The sequence below is a fragment of the Salvelinus sp. IW2-2015 genome, linkage group LG27 (assembly GCF_002910315.2).
Source record: "Salvelinus sp. IW2-2015 linkage group LG27, ASM291031v2, whole genome shotgun sequence".
Lineage (NCBI taxonomy): Eukaryota > Metazoa > Chordata > Actinopteri > Salmoniformes > Salmonidae > Salvelinus > Salvelinus sp. IW2-2015.
Window position 1 is genome coordinate 33,707,718 of NC_036867.1, and position 20,974 is coordinate 33,728,691.

General features: G+C 42.8%; 2 protein-coding genes across 3 annotated transcripts in view; one reads left to right on the forward strand and one right to left on the reverse strand.

Moving 5' to 3' along the window:
- Positions 1–451: 451 nt before the first annotated feature.
- Positions 452–5,004, reverse strand: LOC111953290 (ras-related protein M-Ras). 2 transcript variants are annotated; one of them, XM_023972474.3, is made up of 6 exons: positions 4,844–5,004; positions 3,000–3,211; positions 2,550–2,703; positions 2,294–2,393; positions 2,128–2,207; positions 452–2,009 (listed from the first exon to the last, which is right to left on the reverse strand). In XM_023972474.3, the coding sequence occupies exons 2-6, from the start codon at positions 3,190–3,192 to the stop codon at positions 1,910–1,912; spliced, it is 627 nt and encodes a 208-aa protein (XP_023828242.1). In that variant the 5' UTR covers positions 3,193–3,211; positions 4,844–5,004; the 3' UTR covers positions 452–1,909. The 2 variants fall into 2 exon arrangements, with proteins under 2 accessions (XP_023828242.1, XP_023828241.1); XM_023972473.3 differs by having other exon boundaries at positions 452–2,207.
- A 791-nt stretch (positions 5,005–5,795) lies between these two features.
- LOC111953289 (tyrosine-protein phosphatase non-receptor type 4-like) overlaps positions 5,796–20,974 on the forward strand; it is a 38,024-nt gene continuing 22,845 nt past the window's right edge. The window contains 2 exon segments of the mRNA XM_023972472.2: positions 5,796–6,223; positions 10,672–10,826. Of these exon segments, the coding sequence (XP_023828240.1) occupies positions 10,689–10,826 (138 nt within the window). The 5' untranslated portion in view covers positions 5,796–6,223; positions 10,672–10,688.

A 20,974-nucleotide genomic window follows, 5' to 3' on the forward strand; every position in this document is an offset into this window, starting at 1 on the left:
ACGACCTGGTGTATTGATACACCATCCAAAGTYTAATAATAACTTCACCATGCTCAAAGGGATATTCAATGTCTGCTTTCTTTGTGTTTTTTTACCCATCTACCAATAGGTGCCCTTTGCGAGGCATTGGAAAACCTCCCTGGTCTTTGTGTTTGAATCTGTGTTTAGAATTCACTGTATGTATGGGGTATAGAAATGAGGTAGTCATTCAAAAATCATTTTAAACAATATTATTGCACACAGTGAGTCCATGCAACTTATGTGACTTGTTAAGCTAATTTGTACTCCTGAACTTATTTAGGATTTCAACAACAAAGGGGTTGAATATTTATTGACTCAAATGAAAAGCTGACATTTCAGCTTTTAATTTTTAAATCATTTGTAAACATTTTGAAAAACGTCATTCCATTTTGACTTTATGGGGTCTTGTGTGTAGGCCAGGGACACAAAATCTCAATTTAATCACTTTTAAAGTCAGACTGCATCACAACAAAATGTGGAAAAAGTCAAGGGTTGTGAATATTTTCTGAATGCACTGTATATCCCCCAGAGCAAAGGGCCAAATATACAACCATGCTAAATGTTGTTCCATTCTTGCAATTACATTTATATCCACTGGAGGGCACCATCAACACACTAATATTCATTGAGAATGACAGAGACAGACAGTCTTCTGTGTCATAATTATGGTTTTATCCAGACAAACCATTTTACCCAAGATGTGTACACAATATAATAGAACACAAAATGTATTAACACACARTTATTACTTTGCTTACAAATGTTTTGTTCCTTCAATTTCTTAGTTAAGCTCTGTGCTTTGTGCCTCTCTGGAGTAGCCTTGTACTAATGATAACACAGCTATAAATTACTTATATAAAATAAATAATGAAATAGTAGCAAAGCAAACTAATATTCAGATGTGAAAATAAGATTTCATCGTCTAGGCCACACCATATCCGGGGCACTCACGCACGCACACACAAACACACACACCACAATAGTGTGTTTGAAGCATTTTGAGAAGTACACAACTACATCCAGTGAGCACTGATAAGTAAAAATGGTCATGGTTCATAAATGTCCATTCAAATAAGACATTTGGTGCATTCAATAAGCTACAATGCAGTTATATAACAGTCTTGTTCGGAGATTATAAAGACATTCTCCCTGTATAAGTTATGGGGCTACACATTGGCTGCCTCCCAGGCTTTGACACAATGTCTGGAGTCCCTTTGCCAGCTGCTATGCATTTGGAATCTCTCTTTCTCTCTCTGTATCTCTTTCCTCACTTTCCCTTCTTCTCTCTGTTGTCTGACAGGGCCACTGATTCCAACACAAACAGACACATCCTCTCCCCTCCTCTCACTCCCCTCTCTACTATACTCCCCCTCGCTGGGAAAAGCTCTCTGTTTCCTCCCTCCTTCCTGTGCTTTACTCAATGGCCTCCATCTTAATGAAAACATGGACCAAGTTTTAAAGGCCTACTTCTTAGTAAAACAATGTTTAAACGCCTACCTCTTGGTAAAACAATGTTTAAAGGCCTACCTCTTAGTAAAGCGTACAGTATGTCTAATTATTTACAGATTATCTTTGTGAGCCCATATGTCCAGTTTCTCTGTCAAAGAGCTTCATTGGTAGATAAAGGCAGTAATGCTAAAGTGATGCCACTTTATCTCCATGTTGTTGAGGAAGTTAGTGCACATCCCCAGAAGAGCTGTAAATTATTCCACTGGTCCTTTTAGGGCGAGTCAGTCACATCCCATGTCTGGGCAACTTCCTACTACCTAACTCATGTGCCAGGGTAGAGGGTACAAACTGCCTCCTGGCACTCTGTAGAGAGTAAACACTCCTAAATGTAATCATCTTCCCGCTGTCTTGTAGGGAGCAGCTGTACAAGTAAAAACCATCATAGGACAACACAGTGCAGTCTGTGGGAGACAGTGGACCTGTCGGCCCGCCACTTGGTTTTCCTCTTCTTTTTCTGGCTCCTCTCTGGAATCTGTTGCCTGGGTGAGAGGGAGAGGGAGAGAGAGAGGGAGAGAGAGAGAGAGAGAGAGAAAGACTCTCATAGCATTTGTATCAAACAGACAAACCTTCTCTAAATAATCTGTGGCGGTAACATACCTGATTACCCTAACTAACTCGTGGAACGCCTTGTCAACATTCATGGCTGGGTCCTTAGCACTTGTTTCAATGTAAGCTATCTGTAAATTAAAAAGCTCCGAATTTAGTATGGAGATCAAACAATATCTGTAGATGATATATATGTAAAGTTCACACATTCACTCACACTGTGTTTACTAGCCATCTCCCTCCCTTGATCACTGGGTATTTTACGTAAATGCAGCAGGTCCACTTTGTTGGCCACAAGAACCATAGGAAAGGATTCCCTAAAAAATAAGGAAAATAATAATGAATGAATGAATGAACGAATGAGTGAATGAATGGACGGACTAATAAATGCATGAACGCATGAATAACTGAATGAATGAATGACTGTTGTCCTGGCCACGGCCACCAGTGGGAAGTTAAGTAGTAAATCCCACCGGTCCTTCACCCTGAGGATGAGTTGATGGAAGCGGTCCACGTGTTCAAAGCTGGCCTTGTCTGTGACAGAGAACACAATGAGGAACCCGTCCCCAGTCCTCATGTACTGTTCCCTCATAGCACTGAACTCCTCTTGGCCTGCTGTATCCAGAACTGCAGAGACAGACACATACACGATCAGACAGGTCCCACATARAACATCTACACTGAGAAAAGTATTATGAATGATCCTGGTTATTCATAAATATTTGTAACTGTGTGCTGATCCCTCAGATCTAACAATGGCTGCACAATAATATTGTCATTTTTTCTCCTTATAACAGAACATTCAATCTTGTTCTTCAGTACATTGGAAAGATTATTTCGGGGGAAACGATATAGTGCTTTGGCCAGGTTAAGAGGTTGGGCTTTTTATTTGTAATGTATGTGCTATCTATAAATCCATTTACCGTCCAATATGGCCCACTGGGCATCAATCTCAGTGTGTTTGAGGTAGGAGTCCTCGATGGTGGGGTCGTAATCAGGAACAAAGATCTTCTGAAAGAACTGAATGGTGAGAGCGCTCTTCCCCACTCCCCCATCCCCCACCACTACCAGCTTATACGTGGGGAGATTGTCGCTGGGAACAGCGCTCGTTGCCATAGTGACAGCTATGCTATACCTGGAACACAGAGGGAAGACAGAAGATGGTGTATGTCTAAGCTGATGCCATTTAGAATGGGCTTTTTGCCCCTCTCTTGCTCTGGACAAAATACCTGACAAAAATCACAAATGAAATGCCACAGGTAATAGTGTGGTAATAGAATACATCTTAAATGAATATTATAAAAGCAGAGATCCTTCTTTTTCACCGCAATGCATAGAAAACATGGTAATCATAATGTTTATCTTCCATTCCTTATATAGTCGCTTACTCACTGGGCCAAAACAGTATCATTCTTATGTTGGAATACCCACACCTTTTCACATCAAACACTCAAACAAAGGCTGAGGTCTGTACTGTAGCTGTCTATTCCTTGTCTGCTGGATCTTCACTGACGTACTTAAGTCAGGGAATCACCCACCCACACACACACCATGAGTAAGCAAACCCAGCCTGCAGCTCCATACAATGGCACTGGTCTAACAGGATGACGTCACACAGAGAGTTCTTCCTTCCTGCAGTCAACAATGGCGGGACGTGGATGGTTTCCTTTCTCAGTGGATACTGTAGCCTGTGTCCCTGGCCAAAGCAGGAAAGGGACCCAGATGCCTGTGGAACTTACAGGCCGTCCAGAACAATGTTGTAGCCAGAGAATGGGCCAAGGGCCGACCATCTCAAACAATTCTCAATCAAACCTGGGGGCTGGGGAGACCCTATTCTGAGGGGTACTTCTTTGGGTTCCAAGGGGTATCATATTCTCTAGGGCAGGGTTCCCCAACTGGCGGCCTGTGGGCCAAAATTGGCCCACATGGAGGGGGTGGGGGTTGTCCCCCAAAGTGTTCAGAGAACAACAAAAACACGTTTTTTTTTACATAAAAGACTGTAAAAACACCAGGAAATCAGCTTCAAGTTATTTTAATTTAAGAAATCTGTTAAAGTATTCCCACGCATAATCGAGAGACACGTGATCTCATTCAAATGTTAGCAAGATTTTAAATAATTGTTGTAGACATTATATCTATTTGGGCTTCTTGTGGACAATTTGATGTCTACAAATGATTTGTAATTATGTTCCAGCCCCCCGACCACCCTAGTTGATGATCCCTGATCTAGGGTCATTATGAAAATACTGTTGTTGTTTTTTTCTAAGTATTCAAGATAGGCCTTTAAGTWATTTTTTCAGTTATATGTCATCAAAGGCTGTTCTAATCGCATATTATGTAGGTCTACCTGCAGAGCACAACTTGTTGATCAAGAGGACTACTGTATGTAGTCTGACGTGGTTGATTCCTTATTTCTCAGACACATTTCGCGCACACATTCACCTAACCTTGTGATCAGTCAGATCTGTGACTCATAAATCCCCATTCATCTGTGATTCACAAATCCCATAACCCCACAGAACACTTTAGTTTTTATTGTGCCATATTCGACCCAATAACAAAGTTGAACAATTATTTGCTTAGGCATAACCAGATAAAGTGGGATTCCGTATTGTACAATTCCTCGCCATTCCATATTATGCCATGGTATAATTTGACTTTCACACACATTTCAGTAGGATACAGCTAGCCGTGACTTTACATCTGAAAACACCAGACATCCCAAAGCAACGCAATCTGTAGTAGCCGATTAAATAAAAAAGCTTACCCCAATATATTTACTGTAAAGTCGCCTGCATGAAGTCACATTTCTTGCCTTCTCATGTTGTAAAGCTGACTTCATTCAGATCTGTACATTTATACCCAATCAATTTCATATCACAGCTGCTGGAAAAGCCAGCATCTGCCACAAAAATGTAACAGTTACTTTGCGTTGCAACAGCTGATACGATAGGTTTGCTTCAAGCGGGAGAAGGGGGGTCAACATTTATTCTTTTTTAGCAAATAAGCCATTATTTTAATGATTATAGGTCACATTTGGAGTTTGTCGGGCTTAATTTAAGTGCTTACATTATTGACTTTCAATGTGTTATGTTTTTAGCCTGCCATTTTTGGAGGGTAAGTAAAACAATATTTGAACAGGAGCCCCCTGATGTAGAAATGGAGCATTCCACAATGACTCAAGTCCAGATGTGATCATATAAAAATAATGTAAGTAATTTTCAACCAATGTATAGCCTATTGCTTATTTACAAAGTATCTATAAACTATCTACAAAAACGAATAAAGAACCATTTATTAACAACTTACAAACTCTCCATGAATAATTTTAAATAGGCAACACCTTAATGTTACTTACGATTTACCTACAAGTGGGCAGTATTAGATGGGGATGTACAATATCAGAGTTTCTGCATTTAATTTTGAAACTATATACAATATACCAGTTATTACCATTAATCTCAAATAGAAGTGGCATGAACATAGAATTGGCCACAAGATGGGAGTATAGGATATATATTTGAAAAGGTAGATAAATGTTTAATAAGCGTTTAATATATCACACACAAACTACCTTTATGGAAAAAGATTTGAAGTTACGTACAATAATAATAGTATTAATATTTTATATTTTTCCCATTTCTTTCATGTYGGCTGCGCGCGTGCGTGATGTGAAATATAATACCACGCCTACTAGTTTGACAGACATCACCCCCGTTAAAAAAAAAATGTGTTGTGGAGTTTACGCCATATTTCGTTGCTGCCCCATGGTTTATGCTGCACGGTATAAGTGATCAACGTCTTCAAACGAGGTTGTCTTTGAATTGAACTACAGTTTGGGGACCGCGGAAAGGAAGTTCTGTTTTTGTGTGATCATACCTACCTGCTCGTGCTTGCCTTGCTCGCATTACAATGGTTGCGTCCTGTATTGACGTTTGCCTGGGTCCATCATCGCTGTGGTGCTGAAAAGAAACGAACCTGTGCGGCCGAAACGAACCTGTGCGGCCGTAGCGAGTGTATGCTGCTGCGAACGATGAGGAGGTTTCTGTGGATCTGCAGCGGTTGAATTGCACCACCTCGCCCACTTATTGCTGCGTTCTTGATTTTATCCCTCGAAACCTGGACTCTACCGGCGCAGTTTATGAAGGTAACGTTAAGCAACCTGCATAATAATAACGTCATGCCATGGTTAGCTTGCTAGCTTGCATAGCACAGCTGTTGTAGCAAGTTAGCTAACTAGATGTTGATCTATCCAGAGACAGTATAGCTACACCTCTACGTTAGCTGATGCTAGTCTTGGTGACAGTGACAACTATTTGATGGCCTGGTGGTTGGCTTTCTAGCTAGCTAACATCAATGTGTTGTTATTTTTTCCCTGTCGTATGCCAGTTGACAGCCATATAGGCTACAGTTAACTAGAATAGAATAGAATAGAACAGAATAGAGTGTGCACTTCTAACCTATGTCTGGTTTTGGGAGAGGGAGGGAGTGTAGGCCAGGGGAGAAGGTAGAGGCTAAATATATGTCTGGGTCAATAGATGGATAAACCTGTTTCTAGAATCAGTACACAGAGAGACCCCACTGATTCTGATTCCAGGTAGGCTGAACACTGGTTTAGCTGGTTGACATAATAAACTCCACTCGGATTTCATACAAGTCCTGTTTGCCTGTAATAATGCAGTTATGACACGTATTCATGTTGTATTCATGTTGCTGGATGCAAGACCCAGTGCTCGGTTCCTATCACAAGAAATATGGAAGCTCTAGTCTAGTGCACTGAATGACTTCATAGAAACACCAGGCTTCTAATCTACCTGCTGCTACAAAGAAAGCCTGAGTGAATAGAGCTTCACAGAAATGGCATTGTCCCTGGAATCTATAGATTCCCCAGTGATGTCATCATGATATTTCCTTCTCTGCCTCCTTTGCTGACCATAGTGGAATATAGAGCTAGAGGAGCAGCCATTTGCTATCACACAATCTCAACTGTCTCTCTCTCTCTCTCTGATAAAGAGCTGCAGGGCTATAGTGGAAAATCAAGAGAAAGAGTAGAAAGAAGAGGATGAMTGTATCCTCCATCCCTCCATCTCTCTCCGTCTGTCTAAAGCAGCCTCACACTTTRAGAGACTGGGTCAGTTATTYTCAAGTGCAAGGCRTTTGACAGTGCAGTGAATGAGAGTGATGGAGTACATGGGATTTGATGGGGGAGAAGGGGTGTGTGTGCTGAAACGGATGAAACCAAGCAACGTAGTGTGTGCTGCAGACAACGGAAAAGTGTGTGGTAAATGACATAAAAACACATATAAACACATATGTGCTCATGAAGCTCTGAAACAGGATGAGTCACTAGGGGGTCTACACTGTAGTGTCCCCCACCTCCACGGTTGGGGGTGGTGAGTAAGTAACTACACTGCTGCTGGGGCTAAATATCTGAATGAATGAGATCGATAGCAACAAACACCTCTGGAGCTTTAAGAACGGGAGGGAGAGGCAGAAGGAAGGAATCGGGGAGAATGAGAATGGCCGCAAATGGGGTTTTATCAATGGCAACGTTCTCTAACCTCGAGCTCACAGCAATCGACAACGTAATTGTGTTTGTTAGGTTGTTCATCATAATGCACAATTCTGTGTGGACATAATTGATAGCCTATGTTGCACAGGAGTGCAGGTGATTTTAATTTGCGACCCAGAAGCCTTTTCATAGTGAATCTCTTCTGTCGTGAACAATGTTGTTTAGATTTGTGCCCAGGGTTAAATGGCCTGTTAGCTACTGTTGGCTTTAGCCTCACAAAGCTAAGAAGGCTTGCTAGACCACGCACGGAAAAAAACTGAGAATAGTGGAAAGAGAGAGAAAAAAAGAGCGCATACGCTCTCTAGTGTCACGCATGAGTGTGTGATCTGTGATGCATGTGTGGCGCTCCACAGTTGATCTAATGATGGCAGCCCTCCAAATGGCATCCTATTCCCTACATAGTGCGCTACTTTTGACCAGAGCCCTATGGTGAATAGGGTGCCTTTTGGGACGCATCTGTGGTGACTGAGGTCTGCAGAGTGGAATATCTGAGAGGAAGGGGAACTCCCTTTGTGTGTGGAACATAACCTATCTGGGTTGTGTTCAGTAGGCCACACTGTGGCAAAATGTGTTGAAACGAAAAGGAGTGTTTGTTATTGGACAAGTCCAAGTCCCTCCTTGTTTTAGTCAATTTTCTTCAGTTTCATGCCTAATGAACATGACCCTGGTTGTTTGTACTGTAGCCTCTTGGGGGAGAGATGTGTCTGAGCTGTACACACAGCATGTTAATGCAGTGCTGGAGTGGGTGGGAGTGTTTCAGGAGCCAAGGTTTAATAAAACGATTATGTCCCTTAGCTGTCACAGCAGTTTATTGTACACAGATGCTTTGAAGAATGAATGTAGCCTTAGTACATTAAGGGATTTCTGTTTTATAACCCATAGTGACTACTGTATCAGATAGGTAARGCTGTCCTGTTGTACTTGGTGTGAAAATACTAAAGACAACGGTAGGCCAATATATCCCCTGATGGATCTGTAAAGCAATGTGTAGCCTACTTTATTCAGGAGTTAGGTTACTAACTTCGGTCTAGGGCCTAGGAGTTGCATTGGGATTCAAGGTAGGCTAGCTCCTCTGCATTTGGCATGGTGTCTGTCTGGTCTCTCCACCCAGCTCCAGTAATCCTGGCTCTATTACTGAAAGGTCACTCAGCCCCATAGACTCAGCCTATGATTTGGACTCTGTTATGGTGGGGGGGTGGTGTTGGCAGGCGAGCCAGGTTGGAAGCGGGATACACTGACACTGTCACACAGTCTATCTGCTCCCATCCCTCAAGTTCATGGCTATTGGATGGACCCACCCTCCTCAAGGCTAGCTGCCATGGCCATTCACTGCCAACTTTGTGTGGTTGTCCTGGATGCTATGGTGACAGAAAGTGCAGTAAACGAACACAGTGACAGACAGTAAAGGTCAAKGTAGGTATTTATGGATCAGTATGTTAATTAGGATTCCACTGTGACTGTTCCATGGTGTTGACATCTGCACACTGTAGGTGATGTTTTTGMACGGCAARTTTGTTTCAAAGGAGGGCCTACGCTGTAAATAACCTTAGTCTTAACCTGAGACTCGTTGGGGCGTTTGTCTTTTTTCTGTTGGTAAGCGATAGTAAACAAAAACGGTCATTTCCTGAATAGACTTGAATAGATAATAAGGTATGGTTCAAGCCAGGACAGCTCCACTCCCGAGATATTGTTCAGGCCTAGTTTGACCATTTCATTRAAGAATTCAGAACATGGAAAACATAGACAAAGTGCATGTGAACTGTTAAAAACATGTTTAAATAATGGGAAGGATAAACATGATAGAATAATAGCTAGTAGGTTTTGAAGCGCCTGATCCCTGATCTCCCTGCTTTAACCTCTCTCTAACTGTGAGAAGTTGAGACCCGTGACAGGGTACTGACCCATGTGGGCGTTCTAGAGATGGGGCCAGTATCACAACACCGTACAGCGCCTCAGCGCGTCTTTGTGTGTTGCACTGTGACATTCACAGGAACACCATTGTCACTGACAAAAGCCCTGCTGCTGGTGTGGCCATGGTTTATTTCGGGACCTTTCCGTGTGCGGTCAATGGATGATGTCAGGCAGGAAAAAGGTCAAAGGTGATATAGCCTATCCTAGTTGTTTTAAAACTCTTTCTATGTTTCTGCAGTCACTTTTRWCCCTAATATTTGATATGATTGTGAAATATGATTTTAATAAGTATGTATCACCCTTCCCCCTGTTATTACATCTTTATAACTCAGAATTAGGCCTCACCGCATCCATCCGAGCGTGTGTGTGTGTGTGTGTGTGTGTGTGTGTGTGTGTGTGTGTGTGGTGTGTGTGTGTGTGTGTGTGTGTGTGTGTGTGTGTGTGTGTGTGTGTGGACGGACTCTGGTAGGGACGTGAAGACTGCTAACCCTCCTGGGGAAGTCCTCTGTAGTGTGTGTATCTCTCTTCCTCCAAGCGGTAGTGAACTGGGTCATGCATCACTGAATCACTGAATCCTTTCATCGTACTGCAGCCTGACTGTGAGAGCATAGACCATAGAGGATCAAGGGCCTTGGATCTGCTAGGGATCTCTTTCTAGAAAGTACTAGAATGAAGTATGACATCCTCAGCATCAGTCACAGATTTAAGGAGGAGTGCGTTGTCTTTATTATTTTTTARTTGACTCAAATATGCCGTTGCCGACTGTTTAAATAAAAAGTGGTATACTGGTGTTGAAGACGAGGCTAACCATTCGCCATTGCAGAATWTTTATTTTTATTTAACTAGGCAAGTCAGTAAAGAACAAATACCTACCCCGGCCAAACTCTCCCCTAACCCGGACGATGCTGGGCCAATTGTGCGCCYCCCTATGGGACTCCCGAWCCCGTCCGGGTTGTGATACAGCCCGGGATCGAACCAGTGTCTGTAGTGATGCCTCTAGCACTGAGATGCTGTGCCTTCGACCACTGCACCACTCTGGAGCAATGTAATGTATTTAAATGCAGTATAATAAAAGGTCCCTCACCCTGCTGTTTTCTTTCTCTGTGTTGCAGACCCAGTGTGGACAGTAATGACCTCACCCTCCCAGTTGCCAGCTGGCAGTAACTACAATGACCGAGCATCAGAGCTGGCACAAGACAGGCAGCACACAGAGGTGGTCTGTAATGTTCTTCTGCTGGATAACACAGTTCAAGCCTTCAAAGTTAACGTAAGTACTGTACTATACTACCCCCGGCACCTACACTGACTGTATAGCCCTACATATCACCATAGAGAATGACTGGGTCAGGGCCTTCTCTCAAGACCAGTTGTCTATCAATAGGCTACACAGTAACCCAGTAGGCCTATAAAGATAAATTAGACTTTGTTTAAAGGGCAATTCTGCCGCTTTTCAACCTCATGTTCATTACCTCCAGAACCATACCAGTGTCTGCATATGTGAAAACGGCACGATTCTATGATCTTTGAGGGAGGGTATTTTCTTGCTCCCCACAAATCTTATAAGGTTTAAAAATGTCATCGGGTAGAACTTRTTTACCTTAAATATTTTTCTATAAAATGTAGAAAATCACAATTTTCACATACAGTGCATTCGGAAAGTATTCAGACCCCTTGACTTTTTCCACATTTTGTTACGTTACAGCCTTCTAAAATGGATTAAGTTGTTGTTTTTTTCGTCATCAATCTACACACAATACCCAATAATGACAAAGAAAAAACAGGTCTTTAGTATTCAGATYCTTTACTCGGTACTTTGTTGAAGCACCTTTGGCAATTATTACAGCCTCAATTCTTCTTCAGTATGACGCTACAAGCTTGGCACGCCTGTATTTGGGGAGTTTCTCCCATTCTTCTCTGCAGAACTTCTCAAGCTCTGTCAGGTTGGATGGGTAGCGTTGCTGCACAGCTATTTTAAGGTGTCACCAGAGATGTTCAATCGGGTTCAAGTCCTGGCTTTGGCTGGGCCACTCAAGAACATTCAGAGACTTGTCCCAAAGCCACTCCTGCGTTGTCTTGGCTGTGTGCTTAGAGTCGTTGTTGGAAGGTGAACCTTTGCCTCAGTCTGAAATCCTGAGCGCTCTGGAGCAGGTTTTCATCAAGGATCTCTGTGTACCTTGGTGGTTCCAAACTTCTTCCATTTAAGAATGATGGAGGACACTGTGTTCTTTGGTACCATTTCCCAGATCTGTGCCTTGACACAATCCTGTCTCTGAGCTCTACGGACAATTCCTTCAACCTCATGGCTTGGTTTTTGCGCTGACATTCACTGTCAACTGTGGGACCTTATATAGAGAGGTGTGTACCTTTCCAAATCATGTCCAATCAATTGAATTTACCACAGGTGTACTCCAATCAAGTTGTAGAAACATCTCAAGGATGATCAATGGAAACAGGATGCACCTGAGGTCAATTTCGAGTCTCATAGCAAAGAGTCTGAATACTTATGTAAATAAAGTATTTTCGTTCTTTATTTTTAATAAATGTGACTCGCCACCTGGATTTGGTCTTTGAATTTCATTTTATTTTTATTTTTTACATTGGATAAAAATAGAGACTCAGAGCTACAAAATGGTGTATCATACACAGCATTTTTGAGGAACTATGTGAAAGTAATTCTACTTTGAAAGTTTAGAGAAAAGGGCCTCTGAATTTTTTGGTACCTACTAGAGAGCTCTCCTTTGTCTACACCCATTCAGCATTGTTCACACCCTCTTAAGCCAGCCCCACCCTTCTCTTTAAGGATTCACATGAGGTCATGTGCTAAACACTAAGGAAACATTCCAGGTAAACAGAAAGTGTCCAGATAAAAATATTTTATAAATATTAGATTAGAGCCAGATACACTTGTCTAAATTGATGGGTCATGTGAAAGAAATGCTATAACCCCCAGCCACATCCAGTGGTGGAATAAGTACTACATTGTCATACTTGCGTGAAAGTGTAAATAATTTCAAATTCCATATATTAAACCAGACGGCACAAATGTATTCTTTTGATGGATAGCCAGGGGGCACACTTCAACACTTAGACATAATTTACAAACGAAGCATTTGTGTTTAGTCAGTCTGCCAGATCAGAGGCAGTATGATGACCAGGGATGTTCTCTTGATAAGTGTTTGAAATTGACAATTTTCTTGTCAAAATGTAAAGAGTACTTTTGGGTGTCAAGGAAAATGTATGGAGTAAAAAGTACATTATTTTCTTTACAAATGTAGTGAAGTAAAAGTTGSCAAAAATATTAATAGTAAAGTAATGTAAAGTAAACTTCTTAAGTAGTACTTTAATGTATTTTTACTTAAGGAATTTATATCACTGCCAAAATTCCTTCACACTAATACATTAGCATACTTTATATACTGTTACACATGCACTTATCACATAGTATTCCATACATAAGTTAAGGCCATGCAACCTGAGTTGAAACCTGAGTGAGGTACACATGTACAGTACATAAACAGATGCACGCGCCATATATTTAAGTGGTGGACACTTAATACGGTCACATGATATTGTTGTGGTATCTCACAAAATCATGTTACGACCACACATATCAACAATATCAGCAACGTACGGCGTGTGTGTTAGGAGAGAGTCATGTGAATAGAGGGACTGCAGATAGTGCTGATAACTACGCATTAACAAGGGAATCTATAGTCGGAGAGCCTGTTTCTGTCCTGCCCTTGACTTTGGTGCAGGGCATGTGATGTCCATAGCCTCTTCGTCGCAAAACTCCCTGATCTTGTCAAAAAGACAGTTTGTCTAGCTGTGTCCGGTCCAGGTGGTGCTTTTACAGGCAGACCATCTATGGGAGGAAGGATGTCAGCGTTGCGCTTCAGCTGAAACCTGGTCCCGACAGTCCGAACTCCCCTTGGCGACAACACCAGGCTCCAGAGCATCGAAGGTGTAAAACAGCGAATAACAAAAAAATCTGGAGACATTACAACCCTACACAACATCAATTCACCTCCCAAGTTTAGATAAGAATAACCTCATACAAAGAAAAATATTTTTTTACCTGAAGTGCTGYTACTGCTTGATCTGTGGCAGCGGCACTGAAGTACGGAGTCAGGTGTTGTTGCCAGCCATAGCTTTCCACAAGCACCGTACCATCCTCCAGGCCAACCAGCTGCGGGATGTTGACCCCTGTCACTGTGCTGTCCTTCACAACACCAGCAATCTCAGACAAAGTGTTCACTCTGGTCTTTCTGAAGCGCTGCTTGATGAGGACGAAGCACAAGTCAGGGGCAAACTTGCTGTCCTTAAGCCATTTTGCCACAACTTTGGAAGTATGCTTGGGGTCATTGTCCATTTGGAAGACCCATTTGTGACCAAGCTTTAACTTCCTGACTGATGTCTTGAGATGTTGCTTCAATATAGCCACCAAATTTTCCTACCTCATGAGGCCATCTATTTTGTGAAGTGCACCAGTCCCTTCTACAGCATAGCACCCCCACAACATGATGCTGCCACCCCCGTGCTTCACGGTTGGGATGGGGTGGTTTTGGAGCAGTGGCTTCTTCCTTGATGAGCGGCCTTTCAGGTTATGTCGATATAGGACTCGTTTTACTGTGGATATATATACTTTTGTACCTGTTTCTTCCAGCATCGTCATAAGGTCCTTTGCTGTTGTTCTGGGATTAATTTGCACTTTTCACACCAAAGTATGTTAATCTCTAGGAGACAGAATGCTTCTCCTTCCTGAGCGGTATGACGGCTGCGTGGTCCCATGGTGTTTATACTTGCGTACTATGTTTGTACAGATGAACGTGGTACCATCAGGCATTTGGAAATTGCTCCCAAGGATGAACCAGACTTGTGGAGGTCTACAATTTTTTGGCAGAGGTTTTGGCTGATTTCCCCATGATATCAAGCAAAGAGGCACTGAGTTTGAAGGTAGGCCCTGAAATAGATCCACAGTTACACCTCCATTTGACTCAAATTACATCAATTAGCCTATCAGAAGCTTCTAAAGCCATGACATACTTTTCTGGAATTTTCCAAGTTGTTTAAAGGCACAGTCAACTTAGTGTATGTAAACTTCTGACCCACTGGAATTGTGATACAGTGAATTATAAGTGAAATAATCTGGCTGTAAACAATTGTTGGAAAAATTACTTTTGACATGCACAAAGTAGATGTCCTAACCGACTTGCCAAAACTATAGTATGTTAACAAGAAATTTGTGGAGTGGTTGAAAAAAGAGTTTTAATGACTCCAACCTAAGTGTATGTAAACTTCCGACTTCAACTCTAAGTTAATGTTAGCTAGCAAGCCAGCCACCTAACCTCAGCTAATGTTAGCTAGGTAACAGCAGGCTTTAACTTGGGATCTTTTGTTTAGACATGTCACATTAACGTTAGCTAGCTAAAAAATGAACTATAGTCCCAATCCATAGAGTAACGTTACTAGCAATACAAACCGATTGTCATAACAAGCTAAAGTTAACCAAATAACATTAGGTTCATTGTTAGTTAGCAAGCCAGCCATCAAACTCATCTCCCGGCATGTCCAGCCCACTCATTATCTCAGCCAATCAAGGCTAGCGGGAAGGTTGCTCTTTTTCTGTGGCTAAACCAACTAGGCTCATAATTTAACAATTGTATTCGTATTTACAGATGACATGCACGCTTGATATCAAGGCACATGAAAGTTCACATATTTGAGAAGGCATTTCTACAAAAAAAATGCATTTTGATAAAAATTAAAATAAATGATGTTCAAAAGGCTCTCCTGGGAAGTCGTGACTTGCGACATACGCCTAGTTTCCTGAATCGGGTCACAAATGTGCAAACATTTCAAAAAAKCKGTTTTCACTCTGTCATTATCGGGTATTGTGTTTAGATTGATGAGGAAAGACATTTAATTTAATCAATTTTAGAATAAGGCTGTAACGTAACAAAATATGGAAAAAGTCCAGGCGTCTGAATACTTTCCGAATGCACTGTATATAGACACTGGTATTGTGCTGGAGATAATGAAAATGTGGCTGAAAAGTGATGGAATTGCACTTTAAAATACAGATGCATTGTAGTAGTAGGGACCAAAGGAGATATCTGTCATTAATAGCAGCATTGCAGAGACATATCAGAATGTCTGGCATTCTGGTTTAAAAAGAGACTCCAGGTGTTACTAGCCAATGGAGTAAAACACTTACACCAGGACTGAACTGTACACATCAAAATGGCTTTTCCAAGCCAAGCGTGGGGGATATCTGGCCCGTGTGGTGTACTGTGGGGAACGGGGGCAGAGAGGCACAATGTTAATGCATTCCCCTCTGTGAGGTACTCTAATTACAACACACACACACATAGCACCTCAGTCTAACCCCCGACCATCTCTGTTGCCGCGATACTCTTTGTTCTGTTCTGGGTCAAATAAATCTGCTCTGCTGCTGCCCACTAATCCCCTGGTCATGAAGTTCATTTCAGGGACTACAGAGCTGTCATTCTGGAGTCCTCTGTCTTTACTAGTGCCATGCGGGGCTGAACCAGGTCAAGGCTTCACTGCCAGTCAGGATTAGGTGAATACAGGCCCTCATGTTTGTGTGCATATGTGTTTCATATACTTTGTTGGCGTTGATGTGGGTTCTATCCTCTGGGAACCATCCAGTGTGCACAGACACACATCATGTATACACAGGTGAAGTCAGTACTGAATGACAAGTGACAGCTCCATTATCATGTCCTCTGGCATTCTACCGCCATGCTTGCCCCACCTCCAATACTTGCACTGCACAGGGAATCTACAAGAAGGCTTCTAACAGGCATCTGTTTAACTTCTAGAGCTGGAGAGTTTCAGTAAAGCCCCTCGTTAGCTAGGTAGTTTGGTTCCCAACGTGGCTGCTGTGCATTAGCCTAGTGGCTGGACAGAGTATGACCTGATAGCTGCTGAACGCTATGGTTAGAGCTCATCTCCAGGTTGACGCACAGCACTCTGATTTGACCCGTTGGCGCCACATAGACTTGTGTGTGGTGTTTAGGGCTGTTGCGGTTACCGTATAACCGCCACACGGGCAGTCATGAGTCATGACTGTTGTAAAATTCCACGTGACTCGTAATCTCCTCTTATGCACTCTGGACATGTTGTGGTAGTACCTAACTCGCTACCGGTCAGGGTGCTAATGGCCTGGTACTCAGGGCTCTGTTGTCCCTCTAACCACTCTGAGAGCAATGCAAATGGAGTCTCAAATCACATCAAACACTTATCATCAAAACAGCATGTGCTTTTAAAACAACTTGAAGAAAGGAGTTCAACAGCAGGTTGAAACTGAGTGTGAAACATGGTCCCTGTGGATGTTGTTTCAAAGCCTAACACAACGAAATGGACAGCACTTTCTAAGGTGATGATTCATTCAAAACACCCATATGGATATTAGAGCTTATGAATCAAAATGATAATTGTGCCGTTATACAATATAGCCTTCCGCATATTACGCATGGCAAAAAAATGAAACAGATTGAAGATGTCTTTGGTCCATAATCGGTCTAGCCTCAACTCCAAAATTAAACACATTCGAGTAATCGCCTTTGAGTGTATCATTATGCATACTGGGTGGTCTGGTTACCTTATGCTACGCTCCAAAATTTCTATCCACGTGTCTGGGAGGGAACTTATAGCCCTAGGCGATGCTGTTGGTTCATTGATTGTGCTAATAGTTATCCTACAACTGTAGTGAATTTTGATTTTGAATGGCCTAGTAATAGGGCTTTTTTTTAAAGTATTATTCATTGGGTGACAAATGACCTTTTAGCTACAGAATATCTCACCACCGTGCGTTTCCATCTCCTCCTCTCTCTCCTTTATTGCTTTCTTCAGCACGCAGAGGGGCTGTCAACAGTTTAGTGAAATATGTTTCATATTGAAGTTCCTGAACAGATTTCAATTAGTTTCCCAAATGAAGTACAGGGTAGCGGCAGGAACAGGGTTGGAGAGCCCATGGCATACAGAGTGTGGGCGGATTATCACCTGTCTCGCAGCAAGTGAAATAAGTGTTATATTTATTTCTCAGCTGCTCATATTAAGCACAGCTCCGCTATAAAACCGAAGTAGCCTATTTGCGTGCATACGGATGGCTCCCCCACCACCTGTTCCTGCCCATTTGATAATGGGCCAATCTAAATCAAAACTAATTTGACATATTTGTAAAGACAGGATTAAATTGAAAATAGTCTGATGGGTGAAAATAGGATCACTTGATGAGAGAACAGCTGTGCAGCCTGAGGCAAGGAAAAGTGCGCAAGCTTCTTTTTTTGGGCGACTTTGTCAAATCATCAATAGCCTATAGTCGCATCATATATGTTTTGATTTCTAAGACATTGAGGTTTGTATCATTCATAACTAAAGTTGCCAAATAACTCAAAATCTAGCGTATAGGACTTGTTTCAAATGATCACTTTTACACTCGACATAGCCACTTCATATGCGCACTCGCTCTGTAATGGGAAAAATATCCTTCTATTTCATTCAGTTAAGTTCAATTACATCCTTCTTACTATTGCATGACAATAACCGTCTGACAAAATGTCATGACTGCCACAGCCCTAGTGGTGTTTACTAATTTATGCAGATACTTAAAGATTTTCAGTTATTATTCATTTCCTCTACATTATTGATCACTTACTGCCAGTTACACAGTCATGGAAGTACTTCCTTTCAGTGCATGGGAACATAGTGAAGCTCCATGAAAATCACTATGTCACTGAACATGCCAGTCAACTGGTTGGTCCGGTTTCTTTACATTACTGAGAGATTGGCGTATGTAGTTAGGTGATTGAAACGTGCTTTTTCTGCTTTCCTGCCTGGTTGGCATTACAAGGTAGACTGTGATTGTGGAGCCTCAGTTGAGATTGAGAAGTATGGTGTTCCTCAAGGCTCCATGTTCGGACCAATGGTCTTCCTACTACTAGGACGTCTGTTTGTCTTGTCCCATGTATATATATTTTTCGTCGTATATATTTTTATATATATTTTAAATCTCAATTTCCATCTACGGACTGAACATACTCTCCTGCAACCCGCCTCAACCAATGTGGTACAGATCTGCTTTTTTTTACAATTTAGAACCGGAACCACCATCAGAAGCTGGCCATCTAACTAGCTAGTAGTCAGTTAGCCACTGCTAGCGGTCATCACCGTTAACTCGGACATCAGCCAGCCTCAGCCCAGTCAATTCCTACCAGTCTGCACAGCGCGATATCAACCCAGAATATATCGGACTGCTTTTTCTCTACCACATCTCCGGATTCCTACCGCAAGCTCTGAACCTTTACACCGGATCATCGCAGCTAGCTAGCTGCTATCCGAGTGGCTACTCCTGGCTAATGTCTCTGTCCCGAAGCAAGCACCAGTTAGCCTGGAGCTAGCCTCGAGCTACGCCCATCTCCCGCCTAGCTGAAGAGGTCCATCAGCCAATTCTTGGGCTACAATACGTATTTTGCCAATTGGCCTGGACCCTTTTACTGCTGACACAGAGCCCCGCCGATCCATCACGACTGGTCTGCCGACGTAACCGTTCCGAGGGGGTTTCAACAGGCTCTTCCGTTGCGACGTCCCCCGAAGGCCCATCTGCTATCCTGCCTGCCCCGGCCCGCTAGCTGTCTGAATCGCAGTGTCTCCAGCTCGCCTAGCTACTCACTGGAGCCTATGATCACTCGGCTACACATGCCTCTCCCTAATGTCAATATGCCTTGTCTATTGCTGTTTTGGTTAGTGATTATTGTCTTATTTCACTGTAGAGCCTCCAGCCCTGCTCAATATGCCTTAGCTAGCCATTTTGTTCCACCCCCCACACATGCGGTGACCTCACCTGGCTTAAATGGTGCCTCTAGAGACAAAACTTCTCTCATCGTCACTCAATGCCTAGGTTTACCTCCACTGTATTCACATCCTACCATACCCTTATCTGTACATTATGCCTTGAATCTATTCTTCCGCGCCCAGAAATCTGCTCCTTTTACTTTCTGTTCCGAACGCACTAGACAACTTATAGCCTTTAGCCGTGCCTTATCCTACTCCTCCTCTGTTCCTCTGGTGATGTAGAGGTTAACCCAGGCACTGCAGCCCCCAGCACCACTCCCATTCCCCAGGCYCTCTCATTTGTTGACTTCTGTAAACGGTAAAAGCCTTGGTTTCATGCATTTTAACATTAGAAGCCTCCTCCCTAAGTTTGTTTCATTCACTGCTTTAGCTGCTTTAGCACACTCCGCCAACCCCGGATGTCCTAGCCGTGTCTGAATCCTGGCTTATGAAGGTCACCAAAAATCCATACATTTCCATCCCTAACTATAACATTTTCCGACAAGATAGAACTGCCGAAGGGGGCGGAGATAGCCTGCAGAGTTCTGTCATACTATCCAGGTCTGTGCCCAAAAAATTCGAGCTTCTACTTTTAAAAATCCACCTTTCCAGAAACAAGTCTCTCACCGTTGCCGCTTGTTATAGACCCCCTTCAGCCCCCAGCTGTGCCCTGGACACCATATATTAATTGATTGCCCCCCATCTATCTTCAGAGTTCGTACTGTTAGGTGACCTAAACTGGGACATGCTTAACACCCCGGCCGTCCTACAACCTAAGCTAGAGGCCCTCAATCTCACACAAATTTTCAAGTACAACCCTGAATCCGTAACCAACTTGCCCTCTAAATACACCTCTGCTGTCTTCAACAAGGCAAGGCAATCATTGCCTCATTGCCTGCATGCGTAATGGGTACAGGGTCAAACGACCACCCCTCATCACTGTCAAACGCTCCCGAAAACACTTCAGTGAGCAGGCCTTTCTAATCGACCTGGCCCGGGTATCCTGGAAGGATATTGACCTCATCACGTCAGTAGAGGATGCCTAGTTTCTCTTTTAAAAGGGCTTTCCTCACTGTCTTAAATAAGCATGCCCCGTTCAAAAAATGTAGAACTAAGAACAGATATAGCCCTTGGTTCACCCCAGACTTGACTGCCCTTGACCAGCACAAAAACATCCTGTGGCGTTCTGCATTAGCATCGAATAAAGTCCATGGAGAATAAGAGCACCTCCTCCCAGCTGCCCACTGCACTGAGGATAGGAAACATTGTCACCACCGATAAATCTACGATAATCGATCATTTCAATAAGCATTTTTCTACGGCTGGTCATGCTTTCCACCTGGCTACCCCGACCCCGGCCAACATCTGAGCACCTGCTGCAGCAACTTGCCCAGCTGATGTTCTGAAAGAGCTGCAAACTCTGGATCCCTACAAATCTGGACCCTCTCTTTCTAAAATTATCCGCCGAAATTGTTGCAACCCCAATTACTAGCCTATTCAACCTCTCTTTCGTATCGTCTGAGATCCCCAAAGATTGGAAAGCTGCGGCTGTCATCCRCC

Excerpts from the sequence above, each read along its gene's own strand:
- LOC111953290 (XM_023972473.3), bottom strand. The coding sequence starts at position 3,192 with ATGGCAACGAGCGCTGTTCCCAGCGACAATCTCCCCACGTATAAGCTG. Across the intron at positions 2,704-2,999 it reads CCAGTGGGCCATATTGGACG|TTCTGGATACAGCAGGCCAA; the intron begins GTAAATGGATTT and ends CTGTCTCTGCAG. Across the intron at positions 2,394-2,549 it reads ATCCTCAGGGTGAAGGACCG|GGAATCCTTTCCTATGGTTC; the intron begins GTGGGATTTACT and ends CTTATTTTTTAG.